Source organism: Arvicanthis niloticus, chromosome 6, assembly GCF_011762505.2.
Source record: "Arvicanthis niloticus isolate mArvNil1 chromosome 6, mArvNil1.pat.X, whole genome shotgun sequence".
NCBI classification, from domain to species: Eukaryota; Metazoa; Chordata; class Mammalia; order Rodentia; family Muridae; genus Arvicanthis; species Arvicanthis niloticus.
Genome location: NC_047663.1, coordinates 52,435,921 through 52,454,027, shown reverse-complemented (window position 1 = coordinate 52,454,027; position 18,107 = coordinate 52,435,921). Strand labels below are relative to the sequence as shown.

General features: G+C 49.3%; 3 protein-coding genes across 4 annotated transcripts; all 3 read left to right on the top strand.

Annotated features, from left to right (window-relative positions):
* Positions 1–46: 46 nt before the first annotated feature.
* On the top strand, positions 47–1,841 carry Trappc1 (trafficking protein particle complex subunit 1). 2 transcript variants are annotated; one of them, XM_034506221.2, is made up of 5 exons: positions 47–158; positions 235–349; positions 486–556; positions 906–1,044; positions 1,526–1,841. In XM_034506221.2, the coding sequence occupies exons 2-5, from the start codon at positions 251–253 to the stop codon at positions 1,652–1,654; spliced, it is 438 nt and encodes a 145-aa protein (XP_034362112.1). In that variant the 5' UTR covers positions 47–158; positions 235–250; the 3' UTR covers positions 1,655–1,841. The 2 variants fall into 2 exon arrangements, with proteins under 2 accessions (XP_034362112.1, XP_034362111.1); XM_034506220.2 differs by having other exon boundaries at positions 50–158; positions 251–349.
* Positions 1,842–2,305: 464 nt separating this feature from the next.
* On the top strand, positions 2,306–9,135 carry Kcnab3 (potassium voltage-gated channel subfamily A regulatory beta subunit 3). The gene is made up of 14 exons (XM_034507224.1): positions 2,306–2,965; positions 4,211–4,254; positions 4,342–4,379; positions 4,594–4,673; positions 6,002–6,046; positions 6,130–6,174; positions 6,329–6,372; positions 6,540–6,626; positions 6,883–6,968; positions 7,140–7,260; positions 7,342–7,436; positions 7,538–7,658; positions 7,813–7,901; positions 8,141–9,135. The coding sequence occupies exons 1-14, from the start codon at positions 2,724–2,726 to the stop codon at positions 8,216–8,218; spliced, it is 1,215 nt and encodes a 404-aa protein (XP_034363115.1). The 5' UTR covers positions 2,306–2,723; the 3' UTR covers positions 8,219–9,135.
* Positions 9,136–15,428: 6,293 nt separating this feature from the next.
* Positions 15,429–17,744, top strand: Rnf227 (ring finger protein 227). Its single transcript, XM_034504179.2, has 2 exons — positions 15,429–16,157; positions 16,258–17,744. The coding sequence occupies exons 1-2, from the start codon at positions 15,641–15,643 to the stop codon at positions 16,311–16,313; spliced, it is 573 nt and encodes a 190-aa protein (XP_034360070.1). The 5' UTR covers positions 15,429–15,640; the 3' UTR covers positions 16,314–17,744.
* Positions 17,745–18,107: the final 363 nt, after the last annotated feature.

Sequence of the window (18,107 nt, the reverse complement as noted above, 5' to 3'; positions counted from 1 at the left end):
CATGCGCGCGGCACCGGCGACCACGGATTGGCTTCAGAAGAGAGGCGGAGTCTAGTAAGACTATGGGGCGGAGTTAAGGTTCTTGAGGGTGCTGCTTGCGACCCAGCTGGGCTTTAGAAACCGGAAATAGCTTGTCACCCTCATTCAGAGCAATTCCGGTGAGTCCGGGGGGTGGGGTTATTACCTGGCTGAAGAACCAGGTTCTAAAGAGTTGGGTGCAAGCCACTGAGCAAGGCTCTCTATCTTGCAGATGACTGTCCACAATCTGTACCTTTTTGACCGGAATGGAGTGTGTCTACACTACAGCGAGTGGCACCGCAAGAAGCAAGCAGGGATCCCTAAGGAAGAGGTGATCGGAGGGTCCCAGCGTATCCCCAAACGCACAAAGTCCCAGTTCAGTCCCCTTCTCCAAATCCCAGGTCCTTCGTATTTCCATCCTGTCCCCCTCCATAACCGAGATCTAATTCTCTCGCCTCTTCCTCCAGGAGTACAAGCTGATGTACGGAATGCTCTTCTCCATTCGTTCGTTTGTCAGCAAGATGTCCCCGCTAGACATGTACGGTCGTTTTAGAGGGGTGTCGAAGGGAGGGCTAGCTATCCTTGGGAACAGGAGATATTGTTTTGGAATGGAAGTGGCATGTGGCCCCAAAGAGGGGAGGGTGTGTTAAAGAGGCTGAATCTGGAACAAGAGTCTTGAAGCTGGCAGCACCAGCAGCAGGGATAGTCTAAAAGCAGGGAGAGAGTGGAGGCAGCAGCAATTAAGTCGAGGGGTGGGGATGGTGGGAGGTGTTTTTACTCAATGTGGCTGCTACAAATTATATGGATAGGAAGGAGTTGACCTTGAGGGCATCACAAACATTTCTCTGCGAGTGATTCCACTCCTGCCTTAATACTCATTTCTGCAGGAAGGATGGCTTTCTGTCTTTCCAAACTAGCCGGTACAAACTCCATTACTACGAGACTCCCACTGGAATCAAGGTTGTCATGAATACCGACTTGGGTGTGGGCCCTATTCGAGATGTTCTACACCATATCTACAGTGCGGTCAGTGTCAGCAGAGGAACCCTTCTCTCCCCAGAGCCCTAGGAGTCCCTCGGGTTTTCTGTCCTAATCCTTCGGTATTATATCCGTTTTGAACTCAGTTTTCTCCAGAGCCTTTAGCTCCTTAAACACTAACACTAATAGCTTCATTAAGGGAGAGCTTGTGTGGGTTTTTAAAAATGACTTATTTCTTATTTTAATTATATGTATTGCGTAGAGGGTACGTGTGTACATGAGCACAGGTGTCTATGGAGGGCAGAAAAGGGTGACATCCCCTGGAGAGTTACAGGCAGTTGTGAGCTGACCAACATGGGTGCTGGGCACTGAGTAGCCTCTGCAAAAGCAGTAATATGTTTTCTTAACTCCTGAGCCATCTCTCTATCCCACCCCTACCTGTATTGTTCTTAAATTCCTGAGATTATACCAGTTTTACAACTGAAAATGAAAAGTATCTCAAATCAGGCTCACACCCTCCTTTTCACAGCTGTATGTGGAGTTTGTTGTGAAGAATCCTCTGTGCCCGCTGGGACAAACTGTGCAAAGTGAGCTCTTTCGATCCCGGCTAGACTCCTATGTCAGATCTTTGCCCTTCTTCTCTGCCCGAGCTGGCTAAAACATCTACCTCAGCCCTCAGAAGAACCTGGGACTGCCTGGGCCCATCTCACTAGTTGCAATGTGAGCCCTTCCACCTACCTGTCTCCAAGAGCTTCGTCCTGACGGTCCTACCACCCATTGCCTTCGCCAGTTTTATCCCCTGCTTGACTCTGTGAGAAACACATAATAAACTTTTTGTCACCTTCTGCTGCCTGAGTGTGAGTTCCTGTGGCCCCGCCCAGTGTGACTCACACAAAGATGAGAAGGGTAGCCATACATCCCTGAAGCCTGTAAAGAGGTTTTCCCAGCAGATTTCTCTTGAGCTGGATAATTCTTTGTTGCGTTTCAGACTTTAAGCAGCAACCGCTGCTACCGCTTGATAGATGTAGTACACACATCCTGTCTTACCTTTAGCTGTGACAATTAGTGTCTCCAAATCTAGTTTTCTGGGGGAACAAAAACGCCCTCTGGAGTGCACACCACTGACCAGTCTGAAAGCTGACAGGCTTCAAGTACAGAAAGTGAGAACCACGTTCCTAAAACGGGATGGTCTGGCCAAGGCACACTATTTAAGTTTGGGAGGCTTCTGCAGGCGGAGCTTATGCAGATGAGCAGCGTGTTCAGCTCAGAGGCAGGCGGGTCCATGCAGATGAAGGGGCGGGGCCTGCATGTTAATGAGCTGGGCTTGCTGCCGACGCCGCTGGGAGCACAGCGGTCCCGCAGCGGTTCCAGCTGAAGTGGCACCCGTCTTTCGCTACCCCTTGTTCCTGGGTAGCTATCCTTGAAGATCGTCCTCGACTTTTCTTTATCCTTACCCATTTATCCTCCTACTCCATCACAGCCCCCAGCACCTGAATACCCACCACTCTGGGCGACCCCACGGGTTTTTTTTTCCCGCCGCAAAACCCGCGACCTCCAGCAGCCCGCCCCCGCGGGCCCGATCCCGTTTGGTGGCTGTAGCTGCAGCCTCCTCAGCCTTCCCGCTCTCCCAGGGATCGCACGACTGCCACCCCAGTGTCTGCCCTCGGACTTCCCCGCTCCCTCCTCCCGCTCCCTCGGAGCCCCCTCCCCCGCCCTGGCTATTCGGCATGCAGGTGTCTATCGCGTGTACCGAGCAGAACCTTCGCAGCCGGAACAGTGAGGACCGTCTCTGTGGACCCCGACCGGGTCCTGGGGGCGGTAATGGAGGGCCAGTGGGCGGAGGGCATGGGAACCCTCCGGGGGGTGGAAGTTCGGGCTCCAAGTCACGAGCTGCAGTGATCCCCCGACCCCCAGCACCTGCTGGGGCCCTTCGAGAGAGCACCGGCCGAAGCACTGGCATGAAATACAGGTATGGGGTGGCAGGGCAGCCTATCCATTCGCTTGTCTTTTGGGACCCCTGAGGCTTTCTGGGTTAGCCGCCTAGACCCCTTCAAACTTAACTTAAAGGTCTGGTTCATTCCCTCTCTTCTCTCTCACTGGCACTCACTCTCTAAGTCTCTTTTAGTTCCCCCAACTTTGAAATCAAGTTTACCAGGGTTGACAGAGTCCTGTCATACCTAAACGATACCCCTGAGTTGTCCTCCTTACCCGTAAAAAAGCGGGGAACGCCTGGATCTCCAGGCTGCTTTCCCCCGCCCCCCTCCAATGGAGTGTCCTTGGGTTGGCGTCCTGGGGAGAGGAGCGAGGGAAACAGCATCTCACTCTGGCCGGTTGGGGCGCCTGACCCAGATATTGCCCCCACCAGCCCCGAGGCCAGTCTCCCTCAATCTTTCCGGGGTAGGATCAGGGCAGGAAAAAGGGAAGGGACATTTGGAAGGATGGACCACACCTTTCATCCTCACACCGTAAGACAAGAGTTGGCGGGAATGGTTGTGGAAATTTTACTTTAACTCAGAGGACTGCCGGCCAGGGACTCTTAGAAGAAGGGTGGGGAGCACTTTTGCTTGGGAATGAGCTGAGGTCATTAATGTGACCCACCTTTGTTCTCTGAAGTAGCCAATCCTCTCTCCCTGTAGCAGCCCTGATTAGAAAGTAGGGCTGTTTAATCTGTGCTTTGGAAAGAGGAGGATTTCTAGTTCAGTCTCAGAAGTCAGTGAAGAGAGGGAGAGAGCTGGACTTTCCTGTCAAAGCCTCCCCATCACCACATCTGCCTTTACTGAAGCCTTGTCGATATTGGTTTACATTTCACTGTCACCCTTCAGGATGGCATCCTTTAACCGAGGGCCTGTTCTCAAACTCACCACAGTCAGTCACATTTTTCAAGCCTCACTACTCCACACATCCCAGATACCACTCAGACACAGGCAGGACCTCACCCAGAAGAAAAACAAGTCTGAAGGCAGAGATAATAGGAGGAAACAGAGGTGCTGGACAGTGGCTCTCTTGAGGGTCAATCGCCTCCTTGTTTACTTGTTCTTTCAACAACATTCCTAGGGCCTCTGCTATGGGATAGCACTGTCCATCCCATCAGCCCATTGGGTCTAGTTTCTTTGGGCTGAGACCCTTGAGGGCTTGGAAGGACAGGAGCTGGGGACTGATAATCCAAGTCCCCAGTGGAGGCTTCATCCTTTCCTGCTGCTTCTGTATCCTGCAGGAACCTAGGAAAGTCTGGACTCCGGGTGTCCTGTCTTGGCCTTGGTGAGTTAGAATAGAAACTAAGGGAAAGGGGCATCATTTTATGGCCTATCTTCCACAGTTCTCATGGGTCTGAATTCTCTCTTGTAGGTACCTGGGTCACATTTGGTTCTCAGATCTCAGATGAGGTATAAGTGATGGGACCAGGAAACGGGGTCCAGGTGGTTGTGGCATGGGAATAAGAAGTGGGTTTGATGGGCATGGGGGCGGGGTAAAGGACCTAAAGCTGGAGGATGGGCAACAGAAAATGTCGGGACCAGGGCTGAGGTGCTGTGGGTTAAGATGCAGGCAGGGAAGTAACTAAGGTAGCTGTTCATCTTCAACTTTTTCTCACCTCCCTAGACAGCAGAAGATCTCCTGACAGTAGCCTATGAGCACGGTGTAAACCTGTTTGACACCGCTGAAGTGTACGCGGCAGGAAAGTAAGAACTGGGGTGAAAGAGTAAAGTTATATTTAGAAGGCAGATTAAGAGAACATCAGGGATTCTTGTTTCCCTCTTTAAAAAAAAAAAAAAAAAAAAAAAAAAAACAACCTAGGAATTCTGGAAACAATAAAGTTCCAACTTTTCAGGCTAATAGACACCCTGTGTATTATGGGAATTGTAGTTCCCACAACACTTTCCTCTCTGGATTAGAGGTCAGTAGACATTACTGTGCAGTCACATCAAAATAAAACCAACAAATTTATCCTGAAGATTACAAAGCTGTATTTTCAAGCACATCACATCATATCACATGCCTATGGCTTTACATTGGGAGTAGTCAAAGTCTATGTGGCCTACTCTGTTTTTGATAAACATTCTTCTTCAAGACTTAGCTCAGTGTCAGCTCCCCCAAGAAGCCTTTACCCAATTGCCCATAACTGGTCTTGACCAGTGAGCACCCATGACACTTTGTACTATCTTCTGACATGAAGTAAATGTCTGCTTCATACAACTATGTTTGTTGCCCAACTCAGAGCCTTCCCACCTCCATGGAACCTGACTTCTAAAGAGCCTTCATGGAGGCCAGCAAAATGCATGCACTGTTTCTAAAGAGCCTTCATGGAGGCCAGCAAAATGCATGCACTGTTTCTGGGAAGAGGTCAACATAAGCCTGAAAAATATAGAGTCTAAGTGATTATACAAACAAGGGACATATGAAAGATCCAGCATTATACGGTGTTTCAATAATTTCAGACTTGTCATAGCTGGTAATCGTGTGCTAACAGAACTATGGAGGCTGGACATGATGGTACACGCCTATAGTTCCAGCATTGGCGGGGCAAGGGAGGAGGATTGAGAATTTGAGGCCAATCTGGGCTACAAAGTGAGATCTTGTTCTAAAAGCGGGAGGGAAGAAGAGAGGGGACTCATGTGAGCAACTCTATGGAAGCTGATGAGAGGACTCCCCATAGACTAGCAGTCACAGACAGAAACAGAGCTGGGCTTATGAGGATGGCTGGAATTTTACAGAGGCAGAAGAAGGAGAGAACCCCCCAGCCTGTTTCTCTTGCCTTGTTGTATTCTACTCAAGTACCCACAGTAGGGCTTGGTACATAATTGATACACTACATAGGGGAATGGATTAAAAAGTATACACTCCTAGCTCCAGGAGCCCCTCGCCTTTGTCCAAAATAAAGCTGAGAGACTCCAAAGTGGTTCCTGTTCCCTCCTCACTCTTCTCTCTACTAGAGAAGACAAACTTGGAGAAGAGGAAGAAATTGGTCTATCTTGGAGAGATATGTGCCCTTATGTTGTCTTTATTTCAGGGCTGAAAGGACCCTAGGCAACATCCTCAAGAGCAAAGGTTGGAGGTGAGGCTGTTTTCAGGGGTTACTGGAGACATGATCAACCAAATATCATTTTTCTGCTGGAAATATCGTTTTGCTTTTTCCAGGAGATCAAGCTATGTGATCACCACCAAGATTTTTTGGGGAGGACAGTAAGTACTTGGGGCAAAGCCTTACAAAGGATATGTGGTATGTGGGATAGGAGTGTGGGATTTCTGTTCCACACCTGCTGGTAAGGACTCATGCCATCTCAGTTTTTCATAGCTCCAGATAAGCCCCCATCCTTGACATAGTCTTTTCCTACAGGGCAGAAACTGAGCGTGGCTTGAGTCGCAAACACATCATTGAAGGTGAGAGTCGGTGCCTGGGAACCTGAGGTGGGTAGCCATGGAGGCCAGAGGAATGTTCCTGATGTCCTGAAGTGAAAGATTAAGTTGACCATGTCAAGGGGGTATGGTCTGATATTTTTATTGAGGTACTGTTTACCTTCCTTTCCCTACCCCTCCCCCCCCCCCAGGCTTGCAAGGATCCCTGGACCGCCTCCAACTGGAATACGTTGACATAGTATTCGCCAATCGTTCAGACCCTAACAGTCCTATGGAGGGTAAGAACCAGCACCCCCAAACCTGGCAGCCCTTCAAAACTGGGCACTTTCTCAAACTTGCATCAGGAAGCCTGCCTTCCCACACTCAGACGTCCCCCAATCTCAATAGCAGAGGCTCAGATCCGAGGGTGAAGAATAGACATGACCGCAGACATGCCTGGGGTCTTGTGGTGGGCAGTCTAGGTGCCATGGATCTGGAGTCTAAGAGTCCATGGATCAGACATCAAGCAAGGCCTTTCCTCTCTTATGCACATAGAGATTGTGAGAGCCATGACCTATGTCATCAACCAGGGCCTGGCCCTATACTGGGGGACATCCAGATGGAGTGCTGCAGAAATCATGGTATGTGACACACACACACACCCACACACACCCACACACACACACCCCACACACACACAGACACTCCCTATCTGGTTCTCTTTCCTCATGTCTACTCCATATCTCACTGCACTGAGAAAGAAGAAAACAAAGGATTGCTCTGACCCCTGTCTCCTTTGCATACCAACCCAGGAAGCCTACTCCATGGCCAGACAGTTCAATCTGATCCCTCCTGTGTGTGAACAAGCGGAGAACCACTTCTTCCAGAGGGAGAAGGTGGAGATGCAGCTGCCTGAGCTCTACCACAAAATTGGTGTGCAGACCCTTCGTCCCCCCTTTCCTGTTTCACCCATGATATACGTCTCTGTTCCACACCAAATCCTCTTGCTCTTAGGTGTTGGCTCAGTTACTTGGTCTCCCCTGGCTTGCGGCCTCATTACTAGCAAGTATGATGGGCGAGTTCCGGATACTTGCAAATCCACCGTCAAGGTCAGACTTGGTGGCTCAGGGAGGCAGGGCTGGGTTAGCTAGGTGGCAGTGTGGTCTAAGAGGGAGGGTAGTGCCCTTTGCTGATTCTCCTTGGCTTCCAGGGCTACCAGTGGCTCAAAGAAAAAGTGCAGAGTGAGGAAGGCAAGAAGCAACAAGCCAGAGTGATGGACCTTCTCCCCATCGCTCACCAGCTAGGCTGCACAGTGGCACAACTAGCTATAGGTGAGGCTCTCTGCAGGGGCCGTGCCTCCTGAAACTTCCTAAACCTCTCTCTAGACTAGTTTGTTCTTGGAGAGGACCCTCTTCAGACACTTCTGTTGTCTGAGTGCCCACAGTGATCCACCTAGACCTTTTCTTTTTTCTCCTCTGGTCCTAGCCTGGTGTCTCCGAAGTGAGGGTGTCAGCTCAGTTTTACTGGGGGTGTCCAGCGCAGAGCAGCTGATGGAACATCTGGGCTCCCTACAGGTGAGTTGGAGATTCAGAAACAAAATTCCTTTCTCTTCCCCTTTCCATGCTGTCTAACCCTGAATGGACTGAATGACCGATCTTCATGCAGAGTTGTCATTTGCAAAGGAAAGTCCAGGGAGACAGGGCCAAGCTGTCAAACAGCTGAGACCCTTTCTTAGTGGGTCTCACTGGGGCCTTCATCACGCCCTTACTCGGTGATCCAGCAAAAACTGCCCTCTCTATTGCCCATTCTCAAGGTGCTGAGTCAGCTGACGCCGCAAACGGTGATGGAAATAGATGCGCTCTTGGGGAACAAATCGCATTCCAAGAAATAGTCCGTTCGGCACGCGGGAACCCATCGCGGAGCGATTGCACCCTTTGGAAAACCACTTTCCTGCATCCTGCAATCAGCTCCAGATCCCCACCAACCAAACCCTGCTCCCACGCAGCACCGCGCAGAATCAGGGTAGCCCCGCCCACCAACGAGTCCCGGCTTCGAGTAGCGATTCGCATGAACAAAGCCATATCCTTTCACCGTGGGGCACCGGCACAAGAGAGAAAGTAGATCTCCCGCCCACCCTCTTATCCCCTGCTCTTTCCTAGAGCTAGGCCTTCTAGCTAATCCAGGGCATGAGCCTTCGCCTCTCTGCCATTTGGTCTCGCACTGCTCCGTACATTTCTTCCCCCTATTGCTGAAAGCCAGAAAACATGGAACAGCTAACAGAAACATTGAGAGTATCTCAAAAATGGGCCTTGAAATGTCATCAAGGGGGCAAGAACCTACACCGGGAACAGGGGCTTTGTAGTATTTCTTTAATAGAAGCCAGGCCGGCCCTGGCAGAAACTAATTATAATCTTTGGAAAGCAGCCTCCTGCCTCTTGCCTCCTGCCTGGAGGTGGAGGACTTAAATCTAGAACTAGGGTCACACTTTGTTGCTTGCAGAGAGGGGATAAAGTTGGGAAAGACAAATGTTGACAAAGGCAGAAAGAAATGAGCTGGCAGTATTGCAGATATGGCAAGGTGGCCCTTAGACAACAAAGTGCTTTGGGGGATTTAGTGACACCCTTTGGGCCACCGGCAAAGATGGGGTTGTAAAAGGTCTGGGGAAAGCCTTGGGCTTGAACTGGATTTAGTATGTAGCAGCTGAGGACTTCAGTCTTCCTCATGGCAATAAACCTAAAGCAATAAAGATGGCCCCTCTGCTGTAAGACTTCCCAGGGAACTGTAAATAAAATCTCAGCTTGATCCTCACCACAACTGTCTGAAATTGCAGGGTTGGGAGTTTGGCCTTAGGGGCATCATCTCACTTGACACTTCCTCTTACTTTGTTAGAAAGCTCTCTAGTTTTCTCTCCGTCCTTTTGTGTGAGTGGCTCAGGCATCCCACCCTTGAAGGATCTTAAGTCCCAGGTACCCCCAGCACAGGTCCTTTCTTTTGAAACTAGTAATACACCTTAGTTTCGTTGACCCCTTCTTACCTTCCTAAGGGAAGATGCAGCCAACACTCTCCACCTTTTGTGCACTGCATTTTAAATTTTCATTTTGTGTGTGTATAAGGATGCACATGCCGTGGTGCTCTTAGGATGTCAGAGGACATCCTTTGGTTCTCTCCTTCCACTAGGTGGGTCCTAGGGACCAAACTCAGGTTACCATAGTTGGCAGCAATCACCATTATCCTTTTAGCCATCTCGGTTACCTGCCCTCCCCCTTTAATTTTTACGTAGGTATTTTGCCTGCATGTATAGTTTATGTACCACTTGCATCCTAATGGCAACAGAGGCCAGAAGAGGGTGTTGGATCCCCAGGGACTGGAGTTACAAACAATTGCAAACTGTTCTGTGGATGCTGGGAATTGAACTCCTTTGCAAGAGCAGGAACTGAGCCACCTCTCCACCACCCACCCTACCTCACTCTTTGTCTTTTAAGGTTTTATGTGTATGAGCCTTTTGCCTGCATGCATCTGTGCATCACAGGTGTGCCTGTGCCTACAGGAGAGGATGTCAGATCCCCTGGGACTTGGCTTGTAGATGACTGTGAGGAACCATGCACATGCTGGGAACAAACTTAGTCATTTGCAGAAGTAGCTGGAACTCTTAACCAAACACACACACACACACACACAGAGAGAGAGAGAGAGAGAGAGAGAGAGAGAGAGAGAGAGAGAGAGGGAGGGAGAGAGGGAGAGAGAGAGGGAGAGAGAGAGGGAGAGAGGGAGAGAGAGCGCTGTCTCTTTGGAGAGGGAAAGAGCCACAGTTTGCAAGGGAAACCAGCAAAAGACCAGGTAGGAAGGGGGGTTGGGGAGCGGAGGGACGGGGAGAGTCCAATAGGCTCTTCAGGTCCTGCCGCTATTTTCATTGTTCATGGACTCTGTTTCTTGGAGGAAAGGAAGTAGGTGGAAAGTTACAACCTACAGTGAACACAAGGCAAAGGAGGTTCGAAGTCTGCCACACTTAAATGTAACCTTAGCGGCTCCCTCCTACCCCTCTCATCCTGCCCCATCCTAAGGTCGGACTGCAGAGTAGTAGTTTCCAAGAGAGCTGCTGAGCCCTGCCCTGACTGGATTAGCAGCCATCAGCAGCAACTAATGAGTGTTCAGGTCTGCCCCTCTAATCTCCCACTCATTCTGGAAGACCGTGGAGGAGTCCAAGAAGCAAGATGTATGACTAAGCTATGATTAGTTCTGTGACAAACATACAAGGATTTATCAATTCAAAATAGTATTCTCCTTAAATAGTTCTCACCGAGAGCAATGCTCTTCTAAGGCTGCCTCCCCCAGTGCTCAACACGTTTTTGTATACTTTTTCCTGCTTCTGTTCAGCACCTTTGGACCCTCCTCTTAGGAGAACCTCCAGCAGCAGACTGGAAGTCCCCTGTAAACAAAACCTCCCTTTGTTGTCACAGCACCTGTGTATTTAGACATTAGCCATTATTTCTCGCCCACCTTATTCATGAATTCAGTGAGCATTTGGGCACTGAGTCACTCTGTGGTGTGGCATGGAGATATGGATGACCTTCGTGTAGTTTGCTGCTGGGAGAGACAGCCGCACAGTCACTGTTCTAGTACAGACTTCTGTTGCCCAATGTCTAGAAGGAAGCACGTGGTGTTAAGAGCGCCTAGAATGATGCTCTTCCGGCCATGGTGAGGCTGCCCTGAGAGCAGATGGAGCAGCTGTTAAAAGCAAGTGTGTGAGGGGAGCGACGGGTGGAAGCGCCTGGCAGCAGAAAGGAACATGCAAGTAGTACCAGACAGCTTTCTGTTGCTGAGACGAAACAGCCGAGGTAAACAAAGAAAGAGGACAGGTTCTTCTGGCTCGTGGGTTTCTAGGTTTGAGCACCTGATTGCTTGGCCCATTTGCTTTAGCCTGTGGCAGACCATCCTAGTAGAACAAACTGCTTACTTTACGGCAACTGAGAAGCAGAGAGGAAGGGGCTGAGTTCTCAGTCTACCCTTCACATAGCACTTAACCTAAATCCTAACCACTCTAGTCCCTCTCCAAACACCATCACCTGGGAACCAAGCCGTCTACACATGGCTTTCGAGGATATTTAAGATCCAAACCACAATAGAACCCCAAAGTCTCCAAAGCCAGAGTGTCCAAGGAGCAAAGAGAGCATGACACTCAGGTCAGGGCCCACAAGACCTGGGCATTTCAGAATGTTATCCCGATCCTAAAGATGCCAGGACAGTTTCTATTTTGGTTAAAAAATGAAATTAGGTGAGGAGGAGGAGGGCTGAAAATACAACTGCGCAGTGAAGATGCCTGTTGTGCTTGCAAAGGACCCCATTCCCTTCCGAGGCAGCTCACACCCCCATAACTCCACTCCCGGGGTGCATGGAGGTGCTTCAGCAGGCACCTCCATGCACATGTATATACACAGATGACAAAGACACACACACACAAAGAGGGAGACAGATATAATTTAAAATAAGGTAATTTAAAACCAAATGCATAACTTACACATTTTTTTCATCCTCTTGCAGGTTGACTGGAGGTCCCTCTGCCCTTTCACTAGGCCTCCATGTGTCTGTATTCACTTAGCAGGTTAACTGAGCAGGAATATTCCAGATCTCTTCACTAGGATGTCAGGCAATCAGCACTAGCCTTTGCCTGGGGTGTGTCCATTTTCCTCCCCAAGGCCTTACCTCCAGTGCTTGGGTCTAACCTTACTTCCTTCTGTGGTGGTCTCAGGGCAGCCTTCCAGCAGGCAGATGTGCACTGCTGTGGAGGATGAGGCTTCAGAACACGCACATGATCTCTGCCTCTTGCTATTATTGGTCAAGACTGGTCACAAAGCCATCCTCCACTGCAGAGATAGGGAAGTTGATTCTTTTTTGTTTGACTGGAAACAGAGTCTCCCTATGTTAGTCCAGGGTGTCATCCAACTCGGTCATTCTGTCTCAGCCTCCTAAGTGCTGGGATTATACTCTGCCACCAAGCCTAGCGTAGTAGGCTGGGAGATGCTGGGAGAAGAAGCAAAGGATCTGGGCACCATTCGACACTCGCTACATTACAAGATTTTAAACAGGAGTAGAAGCGGTGGCAGATGTAACTGGTTTGAGATATGGAAAGCTCTCTAAATAACGTGGAGGGAAGAGCTTACAGACCAGTGTGTTTGTGAAGGAACTGGGAGCTTGTGAACGACAGGGAGGCAAGAGATGGACCAGGAGCATGAGAAAGAGGTAGAGATAAGTAGGTAGATTGGTTATTCAAGGAACAAAATGGCCTGGGCTTGGGGATGGGTCAATAAAGGAGGGGATGGGAGAGCTCACAGGTGCCACCCAGGGTTGTGGAGCTAGCAAAGGAAGAGAAAAAGGACAAAAATGGAAGAAATTCTGGTTTGGAAAAGGAAGATCTTCAGTTTGAGTTCTCGGTCATAAAGGCTGTAGAACAGGTGACAGGAAGCCATGAATGAGCTTAGAGGGACCATGGCTGCGGAGCACCTTGTGTTCACTTTATTCTACCTTCGACGAATAAGATTTGGGTTGGGGGGATGGCTCCCCAGTAAGCACTTGAATGTAAGTTCGAGAGCCTAAGTTTGAATCCACAGACCTCACATAAGGTAAGTGTAACCATACGTGTGTCTGTAATCACAGCCTCCTACAGCAGGAGAGTCCTCAGAATCCCAGAAGCTTGTGACCAGTCATCCTGGCATACAGGTTTGCGAAACCCTGTCCCGAGCAAGGTGGGATATGAGGCCGGGCAAGGTGGTGCATGCTTTTAACCCTAGCACTTTAAGGTGGAGGCAGGCAGATCTCTGAGTTTGAGGCCAGTCAGTCAGGGCTACATAGTAAGACTCTGCCTCACAAACAAATAAACACACTACAATAACAGGAAAAGCCAAACAAGAAGAAAGTGAATGCGCCTGAGATTTATCCTCTGATTTTCACATATGTGCCATAGCATGAACCACACACAAGAATCCACATGCATGCACGCACATACAAAACAAAGATTAAAACTCACCATCAGTTGAAGAGTGTTTTATGCGTGTGTGTGTGTGTGTGTGTGTGTGTGTGTGTGTGTGCCAGGTGTGTGCAGGTGCCCATGGAGTCTAGAAAAGATTCAAATCTAAAGCTAGAAGTATAGGTAATTGTGAGCTGCCGAACACAGATGCTGCGAACTGAACTCGGGGCCTCTGGAAGAGCAGCAAGAGTTTTTAAGCACAGAGCCATCTTGCCAGCCCCCTGAAGATATTCTAAAATGTGAGGCACACCTTTCCAAAGAAAAGTCCCACAAAAGGTGTTAATTATGACAGCATCACTGGAATAAGTGGATATGTTCTTCCGAGTGACCAGAGAAGCCATCAAGCTCCTAAAATTTTAATGTCTGCTTAAAAACTATGGTGAACCAAAGCAGGACTCGAAGGCACACGCCTGCAGTCCCAGCACGTGGGAGCAGAACAAGAAAGATCTGAAGTGTAGAGTTCCCAAGCCAGCCTGAGTTACATGAGGCCCCAGGTCTGCACTGCTCTTCATTTACAGAGGACCCAGCCTCGTTGCCAGAACCCATGCTGGGCAGTTCACAACCACATTCAACTCCAGCTTCAGGAGATAGGACAGCTATCTGGACTCGGGGGTGGGGGGATTCCTACACTCATGGACACACACCCACACAGACCCACAAACATACATCACTAGAAACAAAATAAATCTTGGGTAAACCTAATCAAAAAGATTATTTTCCAGAAGCCATAATCCCAGTGCTCTGGAAGCTAAGGTTGGAGGACGGTCATGAGTCTGAGACCAGCCTAGGCTACACAGTGAGTTCCAAATTAGACGGGGCAAACCATTACTGTTGTTAGGCATGGTAACAAATGCGTCTAATACCCAGCACTTAGGAGGCAGAGGCAGGCAGATTTCTTGTGAATTTGAAGTCAACCAGAACTACACACAAAGTTTCAGACCAGCAAAGGCTACGGAGTGAGACTCTGTCCCCCAAAACAAAACAAAGATTACCCTCTAAGTTTTAAAACCGCTAATGTTAACAACCAAATCCAGCTCTATCTTACCTGTGATGAGCTGTATACGTGTAGAGAAACCCATCTTGTATTAACCAAGAGATGGTGTATGGGAAATACCGGGTACTGGGACGTTAAAGTGAACACAAAGCCGGCTTGGAGCAGGCTTGGGATGATAAGGATAACAGCCACTGCTTATCTGATATTTCCTGTGTACCAGGCACCATTTAAAGCACCTTACAAACACAGGCTCGTTCCATCCTTACTATTATCCACACTTTGTAGACGAGGAAATCAAGGCCCAGAGAAATTAAGTAACTTGCCTGTGGTGTCACAACTAAGATTTGGACATGAGCCAGCGGTGTCAAGACTGTGTTATTATCCTCCGCAACAGAGCCTGGGTACGAGGGGATGAGGAGGCAGCTTGGGTGTGGGTGCTACACCGTGAGGGAATGTAGGTTGTGAGTACCACGTCCTGTTTACCTGTGGGAGAAGTCAGACCCCTGAGTCAGAAGTCATGCAGAGCTGCTTCGTTTCAACCATCATACCGTGTGGGTGTCCAAGCCTGGATACTCCGGAAGGAAAAGATTCCCAGCATTCCTAAGGCCATGCTCCTAGAATCTAAGTCCCTCCTTGGGCTGAGATGTTAGCTGGACTCAAACTCTCAGAGGGTGGTAGGAATTTTGGGGAGCCAGCCTTCCAAAGAACTCAAGAGGTCATGTATAAAAAGGTGAGGGCAGAGTGAATTGTGGCTGGGAACACTCCAAACATCCAGGAACCCAATTAAAATTGGGCAGAACCAACAGTAAACCTGGCGTATGTTGCCTGTTGGGGAGGGGGAGGAGTATTGTGAAAGAGTATGAACATGTGACAAATAGGCTATGAGGGCCTTAGAGACTCGGGCCAGTGACTATATGCAAAAGGAGACCTGGGCATCTGCTCCAGGTAGGTTTAAGTGATAGCGCTGTGTTTTGCTGGGGTAAGAACTCCGCCATGGAGGCGGTGGGTGGAGCGTGATTCCCCTCCTCTCTTCCCTCGGGCAATTCTGGCATTGTCTTGGGCATTCACCCCGCAGCACCTCCACTCGCATGCCCAGGCTCGCGCCTCCGCCGCCTCAACGCGTGCCTCGGAAGGGAGCGGCCGATCTGTGCATGACGCCTCGAGGGCGGGGCCTCACTATTAAAAGGGGACAGAGGCGGCGGCGCGGGCCCCAGGCCCCAGCCCTGGCCTAAGGAGGGCTCGTTCATCCTGTGTCCTAGCCGCCGCGGGATCGAAGTCCTCGGGCCACGGTGACCACGATGCAGCTCTTAATGAGAGTGCCTTCTCTTCCCGAGCGGGGTGAGCTGGACTGCAACATCTGCTTCCGACCCTACAACCTCGGGGCCCGCGCGCCCCGCCGCCTGCTTGGCACGGCGCGCGCCCGCTGCGGCCACACGCTGTGCACCGCTTGCCTGCGCGAGCTGGCGGCGCGGGGCGACGGCAGCCGCACGGCCGCGCGCGTGGTGCGCCTGCGCCGCGCCATCACGTGCCCGTTCTGCCGCGCGCCTTCCCCGCTCCCGCGCGGCGGCGTCACGGAGATAGCACTAGACCCTGACTTGTGGTCACAGCTGGAGAAAAAAGCCCGGGCCGAGCGTGAAGGAGACCCGATGGGGAGCCCGGCTAAAGAAAGCGGAGAGGATGGAGAGGACGACGACGGGGAAGAGGAGAGCGAGAAGGGGGCGGGACCTTCAAGTGCGGGTTGGCGCGCGCTTCGCCGGATTGTGGACAGGGTCCTGGCGCCCGCGCGCCGCTTGCGGCGTCCGTTGCCTAGCAATGGTGAGGCGCGGCCTAGGGAGGAAACTGGGTACATCGCGCCGAAGAATGCTGGGTCTGGTTGCATCCTCCTGTTGCCACTAACCCTTTTTCTTTCCTCCAGTGCTCTACTGTCCAGAGGTCAAGGACATTGCCCACATGACCCGTTGTACTCTGTAAGTGAAGAACCCGGGAGCTCTGGCAGAAAGCAGGTGGGAGCAGCATCCTCGGGTGTGCTCTGATATAAAGGGTTGATGTCAAGACTACCCACTGATGCTGAAATTGGTACGTGCGTGCGTGATGGAGATGGAACTGAACAGAAAGTACCCTGGTGGTGTGAATTCTGAGCGGCGAAGGGCCCTAGACTGTGCCAGCATTACATTTTCAGGATGGAGTGGCCAGGGGATAGTAGATACAAAGACTACCGTAATTCGAGAAGAAAAAAAATAACAAAGCTTTGGTGTTTGTTCACAGTCTGTGGTGTAATCAACGGATCCCATTTTAGCAGTGATCTGTGGTTGAAAATGTTTACTTTGTAAAGAAAAAGACAGGACAGGGGATATGGTAATTTTTATGTCACATCAATCTCACTTGCCTGGTTATGTGTGTTTGCTGGCGTGCCATCTTCCCACTCTTGGTTCTGTTGTTCTAGAAATTACTGAGTTGCCTCCCTGCTTATGATTGGAAGTCTTGCATACACAACCTCCGTTCAACTTGATAGGGCAGGTATGAAAACATCTAAGGGGCATTTATTTACATGAGGCCTTAATTAAGGCTTATCAAGGATGGGTGAGCACCATTTGATAAAGGAAGCAAAATTTAGCCCTTTGTTATCTCTACTGACTCTGTAGCAATACTGGGGGGGAAAAAGATGCTCACATAATTTATATTTGTGTCCCATAATGGGACATTGTTTATTATAAGTAGTCAGTTCTATTTTAAAGTCCTGTAAATATCTTACTATAGACTTAAAATCAAGACCAGCAGTGTTGGTTGGTCTCACAGCTTGCTAGAAATGCAGAATTTCAGGACCCCAATCCACATTCCCTGATATTTTTAGAATCCCAGTTGTGTATGTAAGTTAAGAAACACTAGTTTAGATCTTAGTCACTCTGGGATGTCATCATCATCTGTAGGTGGAACATTTAAAACACTAATGACACATTAAAGTTCCAAAGTGACATTCTTTTGAGAAGACGGATTTTTTTTTTGAGCTAAAAATGTGAATTTACAGTAGACTTCATTTTTCAGAGGTCTTCAAGATGTTGTTTTTATTGACAAATAATAATGTATGTAGTTATAGGGTATAAACCTCCATTTTAAAAATGTTTTGTCCTTTTCCTGTCCTTAAGTTTCAGCTTGAATGTCACCTTTTGGAGGCCAGCATGCATCTGTTGTAATGTGCCTATTGTCTACTTTCTATATACATGCTGCCAAAGTGAATGCTGGTATTTTCTGGTATTTATGTTTTGAGTGTTTGTAGCATGTAAACTTCAAATGACTATCTCCAGAGCCAATAGTAGTGTTAATGTATAATATGTATTCAAAAATGTTTGCTGAATTTATTTTGAATGTAATAGTCTCAAGAATAAAGTATCTGGGCTCACTCAACTTGTGAAAGACTGTTATTGAATAAGACAAAGTTTTGTCTAGCACTTCAGTGACACCACACTCATCCCAATTCTTTAAAACAAAATAAGTTCTCTGCTCCATAGTGGAATTGAAACTGGTGCTGTAGTGACCTCTACTGACTCTGGGGGAAGGCTGTTTTCAGTGCCGGGCCTCCCTCCTGTCAGGCAGCCTGCCTTTGTGGCTCAGGATCCCACCGCTCACCACCTCTGCGCTGGTTGGTATTGGAAAAAGGTCTTATTTTGGTGAATGATTCAAGAGATAAAAACAGAAAACTCACAAAATAGAAAGGGGATTATTAGCTGGGTGGTGATGGTTCATACTTTAATCCTAGCACTTGGGAGG

What these genes read in the sequence shown, in the direction of transcription:
- Rnf227 (XM_034504179.2), top strand. Translation starts at nt 15,641, where the DNA reads ATGCAGCTCTTAATGAGAGTGCCTTCTCTTCCCGAGCGGGGTGAGCTG. An exon ending in GCGTCCGTTGCCTAGCAATG is followed by an intron (nt 16,158 to 16,257) that starts GTGAGGCGCGGC and finishes TCTTTCCTCCAG; the next exon opens with TGCTCTACTGTCCAGAGGTC.
- Kcnab3 (XM_034507224.1), top strand. Translation starts at nt 2,724, where the DNA reads ATGCAGGTGTCTATCGCGTGTACCGAGCAGAACCTTCGCAGCCGGAAC. An exon ending in GGAGTGCTGCAGAAATCATG is followed by an intron (nt 6,969 to 7,139) that starts GTATGTGACACA and finishes ATACCAACCCAG; the next exon opens with GAAGCCTACTCCATGGCCAG. An exon ending in AGTGGCACAACTAGCTATAG is followed by an intron (nt 7,659 to 7,812) that starts GTGAGGCTCTCT and finishes CTCTGGTCCTAG; the next exon opens with CCTGGTGTCTCCGAAGTGAG.
- Trappc1 (XM_034506221.2), top strand. Translation starts at nt 251, where the DNA reads ATGACTGTCCACAATCTGTACCTTTTTGACCGGAATGGAGTGTGTCTA. An exon ending in CAGGGATCCCTAAGGAAGAG is followed by an intron (nt 350 to 485) that starts GTGATCGGAGGG and finishes CTCTTCCTCCAG; the next exon opens with GAGTACAAGCTGATGTACGG. An exon ending in TACACCATATCTACAGTGCG is followed by an intron (nt 1,045 to 1,525) that starts GTCAGTGTCAGC and finishes TCCTTTTCACAG; the next exon opens with CTGTATGTGGAGTTTGTTGT.